At 44.9% G+C, this 20,793-nt stretch overlaps 1 protein-coding gene across 4 annotated transcripts in view; it reads right to left on the bottom strand.

Annotated features, from left to right (window-relative positions):
• PDZD2 (PDZ domain containing 2) overlaps positions 1-20,793 on the bottom strand; it is a 369,690-nt gene that overhangs the window by 79,806 nt on the left and 269,091 nt on the right. For 2 of the 4 annotated variants that reach the window (XM_012738435.3, XM_012738441.3), the window contains 3 exons: positions 17,595-18,069; positions 8,366-8,508; positions 5,037-5,169 (listed from right to left, as the gene is read on the bottom strand). In XM_012738435.3, the coding sequence (XP_012593889.2) occupies positions 5,037-5,169; positions 8,366-8,508; positions 17,595-18,069 (751 nt within the window). The remainder of the gene's footprint in view (positions 1-5,036; positions 5,170-8,365; positions 8,509-17,594; positions 18,070-20,793) is intronic. The other 2 variants (XM_076007958.1, XM_012738438.3) reach the window with 2 other exon arrangements.

Here is a 20,793-nt window from a genome sequence, read left to right as displayed (position 1 = left end):
CCCCCCCCCAGCATATGCTTATTAGAAAGAGATTGGGTTGCTTGTTGAATCAAAATGCCAAAGTGGAGACAGATAATGTCTTTTTAATGAAAGTGGCCCTTGATCAACTCTTAAAGGTCAACAAAAATACATGCAATCAGACTCCATTTAGGTTGAACTGTAAAGGGGGCTTCATTAGCACAGCCCTTTGTCCTTCTGAACAGTTAAGGCCAGAGTAAGTTGTGGGGTGCAGGTGAGATCATTTAGACCTCCTGACAGTCCCAACTGGGAAATGCCACAGCGCTTGACCCCCAGGCAAGGGGTCAGGGCTGCACAGCTGATCCAAGGCCAGCAAAAAGAGAAGAGAAATCTGTTCTCTCTTCGTTTTCTCACACCAGCCACCTCTACAAGGAGAGAAACACAGAGAAAGTTTTAATCATCATGTTGCTTGAGGATAGAAAAGTGGATCAAAAAAAATGACCCATCTTAAATAACAGATGTTACTAAATATTAGTGGGCTGGCACCCAATGACAGTGACATTTGTTACTAGTTTGATGCTGGTTTCACCTTCAAGGTGCCTGAAGATAATTCATTTTAGGCCAGTAATTGTGAATAGTATACTGCTAGCCTTTACCTAAGGAAAGGAAGAAAGGGTTATTAAATAATACAAAGTGAGTTCAGTCCTCTTCTGTGATGTCAACTCTGCTAGACTATTAACAGAAAAAGAGTTAAAAAAGACGAAAAACAAAGATTCCAACTGGTGAGTAAATTGCACAGCAGCTACAGGACAGACTACTCCAGGGTCATTACAAATGATGTGCTGCAGAAATGGACTTCCTGACGTGGAAAGAGTCTCACAGTATGCTTGCTACTGGGAAAAAAGCAGGTTAAAACAGTATGTATTAGCCATGATATGAATAACATATATAACAATAAACTAGATGTAATACTATGCGATAACCATAAAGGCGGGCACTGCTCGGGGCCCTTTACAAGCTCGTGCAATCTCCCTAACATCCTCATGAGGTAGTTGCTGGTTCTCATTGTACAGATACGAAAACTAAGATTTAGGGAGAAGTAACAGGTTGCCGAAGACACAGAGCTTTTAAAGGGCTGGGCTGGCACTGAGGGACCGCCTCCAGGGTGCACTCTGTCTCCCTGTGTTTGATTCCATTTAAAAGAAGATGTGTGTGTGTGTGTGTGTGTGTGTGTGTGTGTGTGTGTTGCACGCACGTGCACACACACGTTCCCAGCTGGAAGGACACACGAGTTAATGGATAGCACTATTGGTGGTATTACGAAAATGTCATGTTCTTTTTCAACCCTCTGTATTTTTGGGGGGTCATCTATGTTAGATATAATAAATATATACTGTTGTTAATAAACACCAAGAGTGGGGAAAAAACAAAAGTAAGCAATAAGCTCTGTCTTGCTTCTAGGAATAGAAAAACTAACTTGGATATTCTGAGTTCATTCATTCAACAAAAACTTTCGGAGCTCCTACTATATAAGGAAACAACAGGCTTGTGTGGAAACAGGAGACATCTCTCTGCAAGAAAGTAACTGCTCTCGTTCCAAAACAATGCCTTAAAGTTTGTGACAAGGTGACTATCACCTATAACAAAATTTACATTTTTATTTTTCTTCATATTCAGCAACTCAAAAAGCTTCCTCCATCCTTGCAAATATGAAGGCAGCAAAGAAGCCCGTGGACTATTTGCTTTGTTGGATAAACAAGAGGAAAAGATGTCAGGTGCCTAAAGATTGAGGCTGCTTTTTAATCCTACATGGATAAGTGCCCCGGATGGTATAGATGAAGTTCAGGAAAAACAGCCGTGCTGTAGTCGGTTACTGTCGGACTGTGAATGGAGCATGCTGGGCGAAGTGAAAGGTGTCACTTTGCTCTGAGGTTGGGGTCAGCTTCAGGACTGTAGCTCGGTACAGATGCCCAAGAGCCAGAGGACTGAGAACTTGAACGGACACACATTCTGTGGTTCCTAGATGCTGCTAGCTCCACAAGGACCCCAGCAAGTGTCCCAAAAAGTCAAAGCCTCTGGCAGGAGCACATTATCTTTTTCTAATACCACTGGCTCTGGTGTCCGTCACATCTCATTTGCATAAAGGGCAGCTTGGTGCAGGTGCAGAAGCATGACTTGCGGAGTCCAGTGGACTCAGGATAAAACCGGCTTCTGGAGCCTGCTGCCACGTGACCTGGGGCCAGGTGAGTAACCACTCGCATTTTAATTCCATTTTTTTTTTTTTTTTTTGAGACAGAGTCTCGCTTTGTTGCCCGGGCTAGAGTGAGTGCCGTGGCGTCAGCCTAGCTCACAGCAACCTCAAACTCCTGGGCTCGAGCGATCCTTCTGCCTCAGCCTCCCGGGTAGCTGGGACTACAGGCATGCGCCATCATGCCCGGCTAATTTTTTTATATATATATACCAGTTGGCCAATTAATTTCTTTCTATTTATAGTAGAGACGGGGTCTTGCTCAGGCTGGTTTTGAACTCCTGACCTTGAGCAATCCGCCCGCCTCGGCCTCCCAAGAGCTAGGATTACAGGCGTGAGCCACAGCGCCCGGCCTAATTCCATTTTTGAATGAAAAGGACTAATACCTGTCTCAGGGGATTTTTAAAGAATTAAATGAGGTAACTGGTAAAAAAGCACGTGGCGGGCACCTGTCGTGTTGGTACATGTCGTGCTCATTCTTCCTTTAAGTCAGTGTGTGACACCAGCGAGCAGCCACTATCCAAGAATTGGTTTTCAAAGTCCTGTGTATGTGCCTCAGTCACTCGCTGTTTTGTTTTTATCTTGTGCTGTGTGTTTTTTTTTGTGAGTGTTTGTGGATAATCGCTTGACATAGAAAAACTGTCCCCTTCACCATCTTCCAAACTAGCAGGAGAAAGAAGTCAGCGTAGAAAGGAAGGTCTGGTGGCACACGATACAATTCCTGCGCGGAAACCCACGTTGCTCAGCCACAGACCGTGGGAGGCGGGCTGTGCACACAGAATGCGCGTTCTCGGCCGACACGTGCCTGTGTGTATAGGACCCGATGAGGCTCGGGAGCTCCTGCTACCTCTAGCAAACAGAGCTTTTGTTTGTCCTTCTCTTGCAGCATCTCCCTGCTTGTGGAATTCGCCAGCTGACAGAGAAAATCCTGGGGTTTGCTCTCCCCTTCCCATGCCCCGTGAGGGGACACAGACAGCCCACAGGCAGACGCTCTGGTTTAGGCGTCCTCAAACTACAGCCCACGGGCAACATGTGGGCTGCCTAGCACATTTATCCAGCCCTCCGGGTGTTTTTGCTGCCGCTGCCTGTCCTGCTTAGCAGCCGACTCGTCCCGGGCCCACGGTGCGCACTCTCCAATGGTCTGAGGGACAGTGAACTGGCCCCCCGTTTAAAAAGTTTGAGGACCCCTGCATCTGGTTGAAGATGGGTATGGCACTCGTGGGACTCAAGAGAAGTCCCCAGGGAGCCCCTTGGTATCTCTGGGAGCGGGGAAGGGCCAAGGAAGGAAAAATGGCTCAACACCTGCCTCCAGGGACTGAGACAGCTACTCCTCCTGCCAAGCCTGCAGCAAGGCTCTGTAATATTCTTTCTGGAGGCCTGAGAGTCTAGGTCAAGGGTTTGGGGTAAAAGGTACAAAGAGAGGAAAGCAGATTTTTCAGATAGCTCAAAATGTTCTTCTAATGTATTTGTTAAACACTCCAAAAACTGGCAACTCTTCTTGCAATCTAAGAGGGAAAATACATAAACACCTGCAGACATCGGGTTCAAAACAGCAGGGATAATGACAAGGAATCCCCCGTACCGGCGAGCGTCACACTGCGAAGGGCCAAGCAAGACCGGTGTGGCCTCAGCCCGATCCTTCGAGGCCAGGATTGGAACGAAGCCTTCGCTAGCCCCTCGGTCACACCGGCTCTTTCCTAGTGTCCCCAACAGCGCAAGACAACAGCTCAGACACAGACAGGTCCACGCCTCCTCCCCGCCACAGCTGTGGAGCCCTGTGGCCTTAGAGAAAGCAGATGCCGGGGCCCAGAACATGGGCTCTGTGTCCACACACTTGGGGGGCGAGGGTGACGGAAGTCCCCACCTGGGGACTTTGGACCTTGAGAAGGGAGAACCGCGAAGAGGAGGCAGCTGCGAGACAGTGGACGGAGATGAAGGGCCCGGATCCTGGCACTACTGATAGCACGGTGGCCTCTGCCAGAGAGTAGCCGGCCGAGGAAGCTCTGCCTCACTGTCCCATTTGTAAGACTGGGGAGGAAGAAAGGCGGATGGTACCTGGCCAGGCAGGATGGTGGCTGGACAAGCAGGATTCACGAAGCTTCCTCCAGCCCCAACACTCGGGGCCCGAGGCCTACGTGTACAGCCCTGCGCCCCTCTCTCCCCCTGCCCTGCTGCCTAGACTTCCACATCTGCCCTCAGTTTCCCCTGGGACAGCTGCTGCTCTCTCCACATTGTCTTCCCTTCCACTCTACCATTCTTACCTCTCCTTAGTCCTGTTGTTTCTTCTCTAACCCCTAACATATATCTATAAAGACTCTTAAAGGGGCCAGGTGAGGTGGCTTATCCCTGTAATCCCAGCACTTTGGGAGGCCAAGGTGGAAGGATGGCTTGAGGCCGGGAGTTCAAGACCAGTCTAGGCAACATAAGGAGACCTGTCTCTACAAAAGATTTAAAAAGGAGCTGGGCGTGGTGGTGCACACCTGTAGTCCTAGCTACTCAGGAGGCTGAGGTGGACGGATTGCTTCAGCCCAGGTGTTCAAGGCTGCAGTGAATTACGATAGCACCACTGCACACTAGCCTAGGCAACAGAGTGAGACCCTGTCTCTTAAATAAAAAAAACACAAAACTCTTAAAGGAAAGCAATTTAAATGCACTTTGGCTAAGGGCCTCCGTGTGGCCTTGCCCTGTAGAATCAAGGCTATTGAAATGGCCCAAGGTAAATGTGCAAGTGCACACACATCTGTGTGTGGCATGGGGGTGGGGGTGGGCCTCAAATCCAAATTCACCACCACCTTTATGAATATTAAAACACAAAACAAAAACGACCTACCTTGCTGGCCACCACCAGCTGCACCATCCCAGTAGCTGAGCGCAGAATGGCCACAGCTTCCTCGTGGGAGAGCCCGACCAGTAAGTGACCATTGATCACCAGCAGCTCATCTCCTAAGGACAATCTGCCATCCCTGAGGAAATGGAGATGGGAAAAAAATCCCTGGTCAAGACATTCTGGGCCCAAGAAGGGACATTTTCCTGGAGCTAGGGAAGTCATGAGAAGGGACAGATAAAATCGGGCTAAAGAGGGAATAGTGACCACCAGAGACAGTCTGGGATGGGACTGCTTTATCCTTCGTGTCCAGACTCCCACTACAGGAGTGAAAGCTCATGATTTCAGGTGGTGGCTTAGTAATAAGCAGGTTCTTATGTTACCACCATATCCAGCATCAGTGTCAGTGAGACTCCCATCCGGGTGGAGGTGGTGACAGAGAAACCAAGACCCCAGAGTTTTGGAGGGTCAAGACATTGTTTTATTAATTGTACCTGGCATCCTGCTGGAAGACAGAGTCATCAGCACAGGGCCGAGCCATGAGCTAAGCTCAGATAGAGCAAAGGCATCTTGAGCCCATGAGCAATCCTTTCCTAACCCACTGCCCCCTTCCCAGGTGACATGAGCCTGACCAGATCTCCTCTGGGGCACCTGTGATTCATGCTACCCTACCTATGTATGTACTCTCAACAGAGTTAAGGACCTTGAGGATAAGTCTCTTGGCACTTTTTTCATCCTTGGGTCCCTACAGCCAAGCTTCATAAGCAGACTGATGAATTAAAAAAAACCCGGACAATTAAACTGCCTAATTTGCTGTTGTTGTAGGTATCAGACCTGGACTACAAACATGGTTGCACAAACATTTTCTGTTTCTTCATTTCTCTTAAATTTAATTATGGCTGATTCTGAGCTTCCTTCCCGTTGGGCTGGCGGGAGACTCAGCCATTGGTGGGACTGTCCACCTGGGGGTGGGTCAGGGCTCTGGGTGGTGCCTGTGCCACAGCACTGGGCCCCTTCAGTCATGGCGGGTCAACAGTCCCGTGGGTTCCAACAGAGCCTCCAGTGGTCTGGTCTCCCATAATCCCAAAGGAGCCAGAGATTGTTAAATATGGGATTGGAAATCCAAGGAGGTGGAGGGACCCTGATCCTAAAGTTCCATCACACCTTGCTTCGTATCAGCATCCAGAGTGCTACCATGGAACCCACACCTGTCTCCAACACACCATGCTTCACCAACTGTGTCTCTCCCCAGTCTGTAGACTCCTTCCCTTACCTTCTTCCAATGAATCAACTCCCTTCCCTCCTGCCGTCCTTCCCTCCCTCTCCCTACCTTCAACAGCTTCTTTCTTATTCTCTTTCCTCTAGGGCAGGAGTCCTCAAACTATGGCCCGTGAGCCACATGTGGGCCGCCTAGCACATTTATCCAGCCCTCTGGGTGTTTTTGCCATGGCTGTCTGTTCTTTTTAGCAGCTGACTAGTCCTGGGCCCACAGTGCGCACTCTCCAACGGTCTGAGGGACAGTGAACTGGCCCCCTGTTTAAAAAAGCTTGAGGACCCCTGCTCTAGGGCATGCATCATAATCTCTTCTATGCATTTAGATTTTCTTTTTCTTTTTTAAAAATTCTGCCACTGGTTTCTCAGAATGAGTTTAGGTTTTAACAGATGACAGGAGGCACCAGAGACTTCTGAAAGCCCCTGCTCTCTGTCCTTCGAAAATCTCTGAAGCAGAAAAATGCTAAGGGCCCTGCTAATTGCTTGGAATGGTGAGAGAAGGGAGATGCTCCTCATGGGAGGAGAGAGATTCAGAAATAAAGAATCCAATGGTTCTGGCCAGTGTCCCTGGGTTTACCTCTCCACAACAACATCAAAACAATCTCCCTCCCTCTTCCTATTTCCCTCTGTGATTCCATTTCTCTCATCTCTCTAATAGCTAGAATGTCCTGTGACTCATACACCCCAGAGGCCAAGACACACACACACAACTCCAGGCTGAGAAAGACAAACAAAATGATGAGACCCACTAGAAACGGCTCAGATGGAAAACGGACAAGAACAGTTCTATGTAAGCTTGTCTCTGGGCACAGGAACTTCCCAATTGCCAACTTGCCAAACACAGACTAGAACCTGAGACCTGTGATTAATGGGAAAATAGCTACCTGACAGGAGTTCCTTAAAGCATGTATCATTTGGGAAGTTTAATAATGCTCTTCTGGGTAAAATCCACTTACAGTCTTAACCCTTCAATAATTACTGCCATCCAGATAACTGACAAGTGCAGTTAATCTTATCTCTACTTTAGTTATTAGCATCGTAAAGACTTTGGTAGCTTGTGCCCTGGTCCTCTTGGCTTTTCCATTCTTCAGACTAAACACCCTCCAGCTCCTTCAACTACACCTCATAAGACATGCATGTCAATCTCCTGTCAATCTTGGCCAATACTGCTCTGGTTTGTCACATCCTCCTTAGAATCAGGGTACCCGGACTGAACACCAAATTCCGGACTAGGAAAAAGATGATCACTTCCTTCCATCAGTGAAACTCTCCCACGTACACCTAACTATATATGTGTGTGTGCAACATACGTACACGCCTCACCTTGCCTTGCAAATAATAGACACCCTATGTATGTGGAAGCAATTAGCTAGCAGGCAAGAGAATGCCTGACATTTTGGGATAGTTACATCCTTCATACTCCAAATAAATAATGGTTTTTACACATAGTCTAAACACTCTCCCTCTTCCTCCTTCAGACCATTACACAAATTAAAAAAGTTTTGAAGTATGAATTGTTTTCAGATCACAAGGAGAAAAATTCACATTCACTTTCCCTTTCACATCTGCATGACATGTCTCTACTAAGTGTGTGTGAAATCCTGTGGGACCTGACAAGTGAAGCCCCAGTGCATGAACTGTGGTCACACTTAAAACCAATCACTTTCCCCAAGTTATCAGTCAAGTCTGAATGGGAGTTAAGATGTCAGGAATGTGGTGTTCTGCTCAGCAGCATATTCAATAAATAACTCTATGTTGTCTTAGTACCAGCTTCCCAAAAGTTAGAACATATAACATTCACTTCAAACTCAAACTAGACTAGAAAGAGATCCAATCTCTCTTTCATGGTTTGGAACAGCCTGGAATATCTTCTGCAATTAACCACTTCCTGTGCTCAGAGATGTGTTTAATTAGAACCGCCCCCGCCTGGTTTCCTTCTGGGCTCCACCATAATCGTTATGAACTGTAATTACCAGGGCTTTGACCACGTGGAAGAATGCTAGCACCCGGGGAAGGGGAGGGGAGGACAGGAGGCAGAGAGATGGGGAGAGTTATCTAGTCACCTGTGAGCGGCACCTCCTTCCTTCACTTGAGTGACAACGATAGCGTGAGGTGAGCGCTTTGATCCTCGGCCTCCACTAACCTGAATTCCCAGCCCATCCGATTCTTTGAGCAGCTCCATCTTCCATATCCGGCCAACTTCCTCCTTGGAAGAAAAAGTGAGCACACCGTGAAGGATACTGACAGACACGCGGCATTAACACGGGAGAGTGGAGCTGTCGTGTCAGGCCGAATGTCCATCACTTGTCAACGGACATCACAGAAGAAAAAAAATTCAGTCCATTGGAACAAAGTCTCTGGCAGTGCTGTCCGATAGAACCTTCTGTGATAACAGAAATGTCCCATATTTGCGCCATCCAATATAGAGCCACTGGCCACAGGTGGCTGCTGAGTGCTTGAAATGTGGCTGGTGGCGACTGGGGAACTGAATTTTTAATTTCATTGAAATCTAATGAAATTCAAATAGCCATCTGTGGCTAGAAGCTATGACACTGGACAGCACAGCAAGCGTGATTGCTGAATTTCCTGACCAGGGTTCTAGTAGGTGAAGCTTAGTCAGCCTGAAACTCAGATGTCCCTGTGCACGTAAACACTGGCTGTGTCTGGGTTCCTTTTACTTCTGCACAAGTAGCAATTAATAAAGAAGGAAGATGAAAGCAAGACAGCTCAGGTCTTGGCGCCATTCAACTAGTTTGAACCCAGGTCTGCCATTTATAACTTATGAAAGTCACTTCACCTAATGCCCTAAAATCTCAGCTTCCTTGCCTCTAAAGTGGGAATAATTATTAATACTTATAGGTTTGTTGTTAGGATTAAATGAGATATTTACGGAAACAAGCAGTAGTAGCAAGACAACAACTAGTAGATACATAATAAATGTTGATGACAGGTAACCATATACTACTTATACATACATACATATGCACATAAATGTTTAAAAAACAACATATTGAATTGAGTCTCAAACTTCCTTAAATCATATAAATGAGACCTTTGGTAGGAGAAACCAAAACAGAAAATTAATCGATAAATTTGATGTTGACTGCTACAGACACAGGCTCTTTAAATATGTTTAAAAATGCTTCCAATGTTACCAAAACCTACCCTTTAAAAAAAATCTAATAAATGTCTCTAAGCCATCTGATTACTAGTAGCCTTTCTGCTTTGGTTCATCCTCTACTTGTCTCCCCAGTTCCCTCCAAGGACACAAACACATGCTCACTGCAAAATTGTTGAGCTCTCTCAGTTACTGAGCTGTTCAGAGGAATGAAAGCAAAACCTTCAAAAGTGATTTATTTTGGAATCTTACTTTAGGCTCACCCTTGTAGTTCTTTTTAGCCCTAGATATATAGGCATGGGTCATAATGCATTCCTCAACATATAAACAAAATCCATCTGCTTTTAACATCCATCATGAGAGTCCAATGGAACCATTAAGGTCCAACACGGACAAAGCCATCATCCCCCTAGAAATAGGCAACCTGCCCATTCCAGCTGCTTGCAAAGGAGGAAGAATGTGAAGCATTTAGAAAATCTGAATTACACAGTCAGAAACTAAAATGAAACTTTATGCAATAGTAAAAAAACCAGATGTTGAACAGTCACTGATGTGCAGCAATAGGAATGTCTGGGGAAATTATTACCAGACAGAGACCTGTTGGATCCTATACTTTCTTTAGTGCAGCGCTGCTTGGTGGGACACCAACCACCATCCCATGGAGTGGTGCCAACCGTCCCCTCCATCCGCTGACCACAGACGAATGGAGCCTGTCTGGCCAAATGTAACTTCAGAAGTCACTGGCTTACCACAGTAGTTCATGAACTTGTCAACGATCCCTATTTCATCCAATCATTTCACTTTGGACTCTGCAGTTTTTGGTTTGCTGCCTCTGACCTCTGGAACACCTTTCTCTTCTCCATTCAGAAACATCCTCCCTGGCCTTCAAAGTCTCTCATTGCTCTACCACTTCCAAAAAGCCATCCTTGGGAATCAGTATGACTGCCAGGGTGGCAGCTTCCAATGCTTCCACTACACGAGACCCTAGCAGATACCACCGGAAAGAACGAATGCAGGGATGTGCCAATCAGCTGCTGTCCTGGCTTGCTGGGGCCCTGACACCAGCACCAGGACAGCCCCGTGGCTGCCTCCCTGCGCCTCCCAGTGCAATTGAGGGCAGGATGGTGGCTTATTTTTTCCATGGAACATATGCCGTGGCTCCCAGAGTCTAGAAGAGGAGAGATAGTATTTCTCCCTCCCCCAGCACAAACTGTGGACCTCTTTCCAAGAGCAACACACCATTATTATTGGTTTCAGCCCAAATTGGTAGAAACCTATCCACCCCCCATTATAGTCTACACTGTCATTCTTTTCCTTCTTCCTCCTCTTTGTTAAACACAACACCTACGTATGGTTAACAGAGAGTCTGACAATAGTAGATACATATCTTTCTAATGTCAAATGCTTTTAGAAGTAGGACTTGTGGACAAGAAAGATGCAAAACTATGTGCACGGGGATGGAATGATGGCTGGCACGGACACTCTTGACAGGAGAGTTAGACAGCTTTCACCAGGAGCACTGGCATACCCACTCCACACACCTGCCCCTGCTCAATACACAGTGAGTTAAAAACAGACAAAACACATATCTAATGAAAATGGCTTCAGAGGGTAGAAATGACCAGTCTGTAATATAGCCCCTCACTACACTAGTCAAGAAATGGACCTTCTCTTTCCCTTTTATCCAATAACATGATTTTTTTCACACTTGAAAGTAGGTACTGTAAGAGGAGTGTTCAAAGATATTGACACAAGTTTCCTTGCGTTGGAATTTCTTGATCAGCTAATGAAGTAGTTCAGGGGAATATAGAGGAAGACATGAGCACCAAGAGGCAAATGTTATTGGTTTCAACTATATAACTGTCAGTACTACATTGAGCTACCTATAGCTAAAGCAATGCTCAGTTAAAAATAAAATCAGTGTCTAACATGTATTAGGCCAAAAACCAACAGGTCTACTTAAATGTAACAATATTAAGGATATTTCCAACCGCCTCCACACAATTCCACCTGGGTATCTGATACACCTCAGTATGGTCCAGACTGGACCCCTCCCCCTCCCACTCCTGGCTTTCCTGTCTTAGTGGGAACAGCACTGTTATCCACTTGTGTTAAAGATGATTCGCGATCCAAAAACCCACGATTGTCTTTGGTTCCTATTTCAACTCCTATATCCAAAGCATGGGCGAGGTCTGTAGACTCCATGTCCAATATAACCCCACATCTATCCACTTCTGCTCCTCTCCCCCAACCCCATCCCCTAAGGCACCAGCATCTTTAGCTTTGGTGACCACAATAGCCTCCCGCCAGGTCTCCCTTTTTATTCTTCACCTCCTACAATCCATTATTCTCCATTAGACATCCAGGGCAGACATTTAAGGAACATACGCCATGATGGATTCAGCTGAAGCCCTCCAATGGCTCCCCACTGGCCTGAGAATAAGGTCGCAACTCCGTGATGGCCGTAAACCTCTGTAATCCACCCTGCCCACATCTGCCGCATCACCTGCTGGTGTTTGGTCTCTGCGCCTGGAACATTCTATCACTCCCGCCTTGGGGCTGCAGCTTTTGCTGGTTCTTCCCTGGGAACACTCGGCCCCTAGATCCTGCAGGGCTGCCCTTCCCTGACACCCAGCCCTCAGCTCACACATTGCCTCTTTGTGAACTCTTCCTTCTGTGACAGCCAATGTCAGCTCGCCCCCCTGCCCATGACACTGCCCAGCCATCTGTCACTGCACTGTTTTACTTCATTTATAGCGCTTGTCACCAAGTGCCACTGTGATTCATCTATTTGCTCATTTATTGTTTGTGGCCCCTTATATGATATACATGCCATGGAACAGGAACCGTGTCTATCTCATTTACCAACGGGTTCTCTAGCAACTAGAACAGTGCCTAGCACATGGTAAGGATATCCCGTAAGAACCACTGAATAAACAAATATAGAATGTTTACCCATAATCTACGGTCCTTTGACAGCCACTGAGACTGATGGTAAGAGGCTCTCGCAGATGGGAGACCTGAATGTTTGCCAACTTTCGACGTGTGGCCCCCAGCACAGGTGTAGAGACCGAGTTCTGCAACAAGCCCTGTCCAGACAGATGGTTTGGGCATTCATTTCCTTTTACGTTGCCTCAAAGGGCAACAAGATTTTGTCAGCCTATTGAGAAAAAGCCAAACCAAGAAAAATTACACGCTGTGGACTTCTGTACTAATGTTGTCAGAGCGTTACCCTAAACTGCCAATTACTGTGTGAGTTCACACATGCATCTCCTCGCTGAAGCCAATGAAGGGATTGGATTTATCTACCAAAACAGGGGCTGCGCATTAAAGGGAGCTGCCTCGCAGCATTTAAAGGATCTCATTTCTGCTGGAACCGAAAATAAAATTTTACAATAGCATCTTTGCCCCAAATGTTGGAAGACACGTAATCCAACTAGAATCTCACCACAGTAAATGCTCTGGCTCCCATGCTCAGTCCCATTCTGAGACTGTTTGCTTACTCCTTCTTATTTAGAATAATTAGTGAATGAAGAAATGTGTGATCATAATGCCAGAGCTGAAACTCCCTTAGTCATCAGACCAAAATGCTCAGTTTATAGATGAGAAAACAGAAGCCCAGAGAAAGTCCACTGGGCTGGGAATGGAAGAGCAGGGACTGGAACTTGGTGTCCCCTCTCCCAGGCCTAGAGCTCTTGGACGCCTTTGTTAATAAATTATCTACAGAGCACCTACAGGTGCAAGGCTCTGAGCTAGGACCAGTGACAAAAAGACAAAAAAGGCCCTGCCCTTAAAGTCTCCTGGCGACACAGCAAGCCAAATGGCAACTGGATTACATGGGATCTGTGCTCTGATGAAGACAAGCAGCAGGAACTGCAGGAGCCCAGAGAGGAGTCATCTAACTACGCAACAGGTGGCAGGAATGTCACATAGGCCTCCTAGAGGAAAGTGTCTTGGTGCTTGGTCCCTGGGAAAGGGCAAATGCTAAGCTACAAAGGAAAGAAGAAACCGGGTGGTGACAGCAGCGTCCACAAAGGCTCAGAGGCAAGAATGAGCATGGCCTTTGAGAAAACCTGCAGCAATTCAGCCCAAATCAGAGAGGAAGCAAGCCATGAGATGGTGGGCATCTTGGCATAGCTTCAGGACGGGGGCTGGTGGCCAGAAAGATCAAGCCATGAGCAGCTTGGAACTTCCAGCCTCATCTCCGTCCCGCAGGGAGGGGAGACGAACTGGAGTTTGAGTTCATAACCAAATCACGAATAAAGCGTAAGGTCTCCATAGAAATCTCTAAAGTATGAGAAAATGCATCCACACACCAGGAGGGTGATACACCCCCCAACTCCACAGGGACCCTTCTGGACCTTGCCCTATGAACGCCTTCATCTGTACTCTTTATTATAGAATGAACTGGTAAAGGTAGAAAAAGAAAAAACAGAAAGCAGTGAGAGGTAGAGGCAGAAAGTTAAGCAGAGATCAGATAATGAAGGGCCTCAAATGACACAACCAGGTGTTAGTAGGTTTCCACTGAAGGCAAAGTGGATGTACCCAAAGGGTTTAAGCTACAGTGTAAGCGTGTGTATGTGCGTGTGCACACGGTGTGCATGAACGTGCATGTGCACTTGTGAGCGATCAGATTTGCTCTTTAGAAAGGTCGCTCCACTTGGAGTGGGGACAGTGGATGAATGGGACAGGAGTGGTGCTGTGAAATAGGCAGGGAAGGACCGTGACAGCCCAGGAGAGAAGCAAAAGTAGCCTGGCCCCGACCTGAAGTTGTAGGAGTAAAGAGAAGTGGGCTGAGCTGAGAGATCTCAAAGGGAACTGGAGTTGACAGGACTTGGTGATTGACTGCACGTGGAGTCGGGAAGATGGCAGCATTTCAGTTGACCCCACAATGACCAATTGTCCCAGTTTGCCTGGGATGAAGGGTTTCCAAGGATTTTCAGTGAGAAACCAGGGAAAGTTTTGGACAAATCAGGATGGTTGGTTTCTGCAGCTGAATCTCATCAAACCTCTCGCTTGGGCAACTCTGTGGATGGTGAGACTTGGAACACTGGAGTGGTGGGAAAGGGATGCATTGAGTTTTAGGCATGATCTGAAATATCCCAGATGGGGACATCCTTCAGGCACTCGGTATAAAGCTCCAGGGCTCAGACAGAAGTGAAGGCTCAGACGTGCACTTAGGAGATGTCACTATGTAGGACAATATAAGTTCACCCAGTAACCACGGGGACTTCCTAGAAGAGGATTTCTTTATGCTGCCTCTAATGCAAACATCAGGGACCACCTGGGAGATGTTCTGAGTGTGACTCTCCTTCAAGTTTTCCATCCTTTCCTGTAGATTCAGATCTGAGACCGCCTTCATGAGGTCTCTGCTGAACCACTTACACAGTAAACTTAGGGGAAAGGTCTCGTATGGTACAGGGTAGATGACGATTACTAGGCTAAGACCACAAATGTACCCACAGACATACACATGCCAGTCATGAATAAACTTGTCTGCCTGGCAAATGGAAGAATTTTTTTTCTTTGTTAAGTGATTATGTTCTGTTATATTCATTTGCAACATGCAGCATTACAAAAATACATATTTTGTATAAAAAGACTTGCAAAAACTGTCACCTTGGATGAGTAATGATCTTTGCTAGAAAGGTAATAGGGGACTCTGAACTCATATAAAATAGTTTATGTCTTAAGAGAGTCTTATGTTTTAGAGAATAAATCCAACTTTCATATTTTTAAAAATTAGTCTGCTTGTATATCTGTTTCATTATTCGTTAATATTTTATAGAAACATTCCATTTTTTAAAAAAGAAAATTTGTTAAAAGGGAATCTGTTTCTTATTGTTCTGTTAAGGGAGAACAGAACAGAAAAACAAAGACTGATGATTTATTTTAACGTAATATTTTCTTAGAACAAATAACAGTCTATGAAAAAGAAGTACCTGACAAACAAAAATGGTCTGAATGATCATATTATAAGCTTTTTCTGTAATTTATTAGGTCTTTGCAGATATATTAAATCATTAATAAAGCAGAAACGGAACAACACTGACATGTTTAATCTGCCATTATTCAATGAAATGGAATTTTCCCCCCCAAAGGCTTAAGAGGTAAATAGCTAATTTCTGTTCTTCTGGAAATCCCATTTTAGCATGACCCTGGGTCCCAACTATGCTGGAGAGTAAAAACAGAAATTCACTTTTGTCCAAGAACCTCAGCAACCTTTGTGGGAAGGTCTATTAGTTCCCATTTGGGTGCCACCAGGATATGAAAAGACACTGTGCAGATCTGCTTCTTGTGACTCTATCAGTCCTAGGCAAATGCATCTAATAAAGGTTCTTTTGGGGCTGAAAAAGATGTTAAAATATTCATGCCTGAGAAGGTATGTGGTCCATTCTGACTTAAGATGACAAAATGTATGACCGAGGGCCAATAATCAGAATATGGATTATAAATAGTTACGCAGAATGTGAATTCCAGATGGCAAGTAGGCAAGTCTTTCTGTAGGTGTGGCTTTAAAAAAACAATGCCCCAAAGGTTACGTAGAGCATGGGTTGGTTTTTCACTTTTTCATTTATACCTTATTGGACATCTGACCTTGAGCACAAAAACCAGTCAAAGGAACTCTGGTATGGGTAGTCTTTAGATAGACTACCCAGAAATTCAATTTTAATTAATTTATTAATTGAATTTAAGTATTATCTTTAATTAAGATGAGCAGAGGATGAGTACTCTCTTAAAAGTTTGGGTTGTTTTTTTTTTTTCCTTTTAAAATTATCCCAAATTGTTTCCACTGTGTCCTAGGTCAAATGAAAGCCTGTTCTTTGGACTGTATGTGAAATTCAACCTCCTTTGGTACCTTAAACCATCAAAATGACTAAGGAAACAAATACCCCTGACCTTATTTTTTTCACCTTAGGCTTTCTGTGTACTCACAATCCAATCACTGGGGATGAGATCATATCAAGAAGTATTGTTAACAGATAAAGAACACATTACAATATTTTTATTGCCCTTAATTTGGGAAGGGTGTACATTATAATCTTTTTTTGGTCCTTAATTATTTTTGTGGGAGACCGACCCATACAATTGGAAGAAAATCATTGACAGAAACAACAAAATTTTCTCATTTGTTTACACATTCCATTTGCACATAATGTCTCCTCTGTGTGAGGCTTTATGAAGATCACCCCGCTGCCTGAACAAAGGAGCATGCTCCCTTCAAGAGACGAGTTATTTTGATTCATTTCAACCCATCATGCAGACTGGCTACAACTGCAAAATCTGCATGAAATATAGCCTTACTAGAAATTATATTGACTCCCAGGGCACCACTCCTCAGCATACAAAGCTGAACTTGATACTTCTACGCCCATTTTCCACCTTTCCAACTTTCTCTTTTATCCCTAAAGGGCATCTCCTGAGTCAGAGAGGAAAGCAATCAGCATCCACTCAGGATGTTATTGCTTCGTCTGGAGCCCATAGGGATATCCAATAAGAGGATTCTTAAAATGAACACGTTCACCCTAAAGAAATGTAACTCTCATATGAGAGAATACTGGCTATAACAGGGGAGACAATTTGAGGCTAGAAGCTCATCTATTACCATTCAGAACATACCTAAAGGCAAAGCAGATGTGGTAAGACCAACCTTGACCATCACGACTGGATATCATATCTGTGAAGCTTCCAAACTTCACTGGAATTCACCGATGTAATAATATGATCCCATGAAAATGTCACTTGTTTTGAACTGCTAAAAATAAAAGCAGATGCTTCCCTGAATGTTAAGATACGCTTCCTGTGTAATATTGAGGCTTAGATGTTTGTGCTATCAACTGCCATCAGGAATTCTTGGCCTTGAAGTAGCAATTCCACCGGTGACAGCAGTGATAAATAATGGTGCATCTAAGTACTTTATCTGGGCCTCATATGACTCAAATTTTAGCACAGAAGGCTTGAATTTTCCACTTATGATCACTTGACTAGCTCTTTATTTAAGTGGGATCAAATGACTTGAGTTTTTTGGTTGCTGTCTTCTGATCATTTATCTTAATGAAATTATTGGCTTCTACAATTGCAAATCATCTTAGATGCATTTTCTAAACCTTAAAAGCAACTTCAAACAATATCTCTTTTAAAAATTCAGGTTCTACAATCAAACCAAACCTTACCCGTGCCAGGCAGTCACTTGACTGGAAGTCCGTCTTCCCACCTTTTGAGAAGCGGCGTTTGTCATTGCTTGTGGTCAGAGGAGCATCTGTCTTTGGAGTTCCATGCTCTGTCCCTCTGGCCACTTCTGACCTCTCTAGATGGGGTCCATTTTCTAGCTGAAAGGCATGCCCATTTCCAAGCTCAGGGTCTGGGCCGTTCTCCAGCTCAGCGCTGGGGTCACTGGCAAACTCACAGCCAGCGTTGCCCTTGGATTCTTCAGGGGCCTTGTTGGTAGGAGGCCTGGAAATGACCGCGAACTTTCTCGTTCTTTTCCCCTTTTTCCCAGTTTGGTCACTCGGTTCCAAGGTAGGTGTCTCTCCTGGTTCAGAGCTGTTGCTACTGTTGCCATTATAAGTAGAATGGGCTTTGTGCTTAAAGCGACGCAGCATGATCAGGTAGATAAAGCCGCCATTCCAGCACTGCTCAGCCAGGTAACTGCAACAGACAGAGAGGTGCGGTTAGAACCTCAAACATCCTTCCTGGACAGCACAGGGATGGAGACATTCAAAGGCCCACAACGGCACCCACGTGACTAAAGGTCTGGCTGACGGAGTGAGGTACAAAGTTTCCTAAAGAGGTTCAACACTCAATCCATTCTTTTAATCTATTAAAATTGTAATTGTTGATGCTAAAAATTACCCCCAAATCCTCAAAACAAAAAAGCCCCAGTCAACTAGAAATTACTAATTTAAGTACCAAAGGATCAGGAGTTAGAGAAGGATTTTTTTTTTTTCTAGGAACAGAGCTGATCCTAACATATTATTAAAAAATAAAATCCTTCTCCATGTCTTCAACAATCTCTTGCATTGGAATTACTTTAGACTCCCATCCACGTTGTTCTGACGGAATGATACTATAAGTCCCCAGGGCAAAGAACGGATAAAATGGATTGGGAGAAATGTAAAGTTCTGCTCTTAGGATCAAACAGTCAACTGCATAACAGGAGCCTCTGCCTCACAGCAGTTAAAGTGAAAAAAGATACTCAGTGGGGTGGGAGGTGTTTGCTGGTGTTAAAATGTAGCGGGCTAGGCAGGTGCTGGCAATCTACGCTGTAGTGAATGAGCATCAGGCTCGCTTCTTGGTAACAGTCCTAGCTTGGGCTGTTCATAGCACACGTGGAGTGTCATTTCCCATCTGGGCAGCTCCTTAACAGGAACACTGACAACAATGGAGAATACATAAACATAAGGAGACCAGGACAAAAAAGGCTGTTGGGTTCCTGGTTGACACAGTTTCCTTGTCAAATCATGTCAACCAGGAGCAGTTGGAGGCATAAGGGACATTCAGCATGGAGACGACCTGATCAGGGTCAGTTGCTTTTTCATGTCTTCATGGCTGGCAAATATTTAGAAGCAGGAAATGATATAAAGGAGATGATGGACGTGAAGGGTGACACACAGTACCTACTCCAGATCTTAAAGAACAAGAAGAAAATAGAACATCAAATGAAATAAGTAATTAGTGGTATTGAGGACCAGATCATCAAAGCTTTAGCAAAGAAAACACCCAAGTCAGGAAATCAGCCTGGGCTGGACCCTCCACTCCTGCTACCTTAGATAAAGCAGCACAAATCCTTGAGGAACCCAGGGAAATGCCTTCACCGCTGGAATCTTGCCACATTCTACACATCACTAGTTCCCAAGCAGAGTGTCAACAACCAAATCCTCCACAAACCAGACCTGCTTCCGGTCTTCTCCCCTATAAAGAGAAGGCCTGGGGCTACACACAAGGCTGCTTCTAAGGAAATGAGGACGGCAGGTAAACAGATATTAAGCTGTTCTTCCCTGATCTTGTCATCAGGGAAATCAGGCCTGAGAGCTGGGGCAGTCATTTAGGAGGGAAGGAGCCCATAAAACTCCTCTCATCTCATAATGAGCCTTCATTTAGACAGCCGGCGGTGGGAGGGAGAAGGAGAGGTAACCAGGTGTTTGAAATGCATGAAATTCTGACTCAGAGGCATGTATTCCCCATACCTAATGGTCAGGTTAAATGCAATGACAGTGAATGTCTAACTGAAGAGAATAATTCTGAATCTTTGCCATGGAGCAAAGTGAACAAGAGAGAAGGGTACTCAAATATCACCCAAGCTTATAAAAAACTTTCTTTTGGGCAGGCATGGTGGCTCACCCCCATAATCCTAGCACTCTGGAAGCCCAAGGCAGGCAGATCATTTGAGCTCAGGAGTTCGAGACCAGCATGAGCAAGAGCGAGACCCTGTCTTTGCTAAAAAAAAAAAAAAGGAAAGAAATTACTTGGACAACTTAAAATGTATAGAAAAAATTAGCTGGGCATGGTGGCACATCCCTGTAATCCCAGCTACTTGGGAGGCTGAGGCAGGAGGATCGCCTGAGCCCATGACTTTGAGGTTGCTGTGAGCTAGGCTGATGCCACGGCACTCTGGCCTGGGCAACAGAGTGAGACTCTGTCTCAAAAAAAAAGAAGCCAGATCAAGGCCACATATTGTATGATTCCATTTACATTACATGTCCAGAACAGTCAAACCCACAGAGACAGAAAGGTTAGTAGTTGTCAGGGGCTGGGGGAGAGGGGGATTGGGACTAACTGCTAAGTGGTTATAGGGTTTTGAGGGGATAATTAAAATTGTTCTGGATTTAGATAGTAGTAATGGTTGCACAATATAAAGCACATACTAAAATGCACTGAATTGTACACTTTAATACATTAACTGTCTGTGAGTTGTATTTAACTTGCTCTAGTTTTGAGCCCAGGGCCTTGTGAAACACATGTAACTCACGTGTCTCTTCACCTTGGGAGCTGCATGTACTATTTTTCAAGTTGCATATAACTTATGCACAGAAAACAATAAAGAAAAAATTTTCATTAAATTAGAATGGATAATATTTTTTTTCTAACCTTTTATTCTATTTTCATAATAAAACACCGTGGCCCTAGGGAAATCTTTTTTTTCTAGTGTGGCAGTCAATGTGTTAAAATGGTGAGTTTTATGTTATGTGAATTTTGTCTCAAAAAATACAGCAAACATAATAAATACGTGGCAAGTTTTGAGCTCGTTCTTTCAGTAGGTGCTCTATGACACTATTTCTCTAAAAGCTGTCTTAACAGAAGCAGAAACTGGCAGCTTAGAAATATTAGTTTGCCCAAGTTCATGTAGCTACTAAGTGGTGGATCCAAGTCTAT

The sequence above is a fragment of the Microcebus murinus genome, chromosome 11 (genome assembly GCF_040939455.1).
Source record: "Microcebus murinus isolate Inina chromosome 11, M.murinus_Inina_mat1.0, whole genome shotgun sequence".
Classification (NCBI taxonomy): Eukaryota; Metazoa; Chordata; class Mammalia; order Primates; family Cheirogaleidae; genus Microcebus; species Microcebus murinus.
Note: the sequence above shows the minus strand (reverse complement) of the source record. Positions and strands in the feature narration are given on the sequence as shown.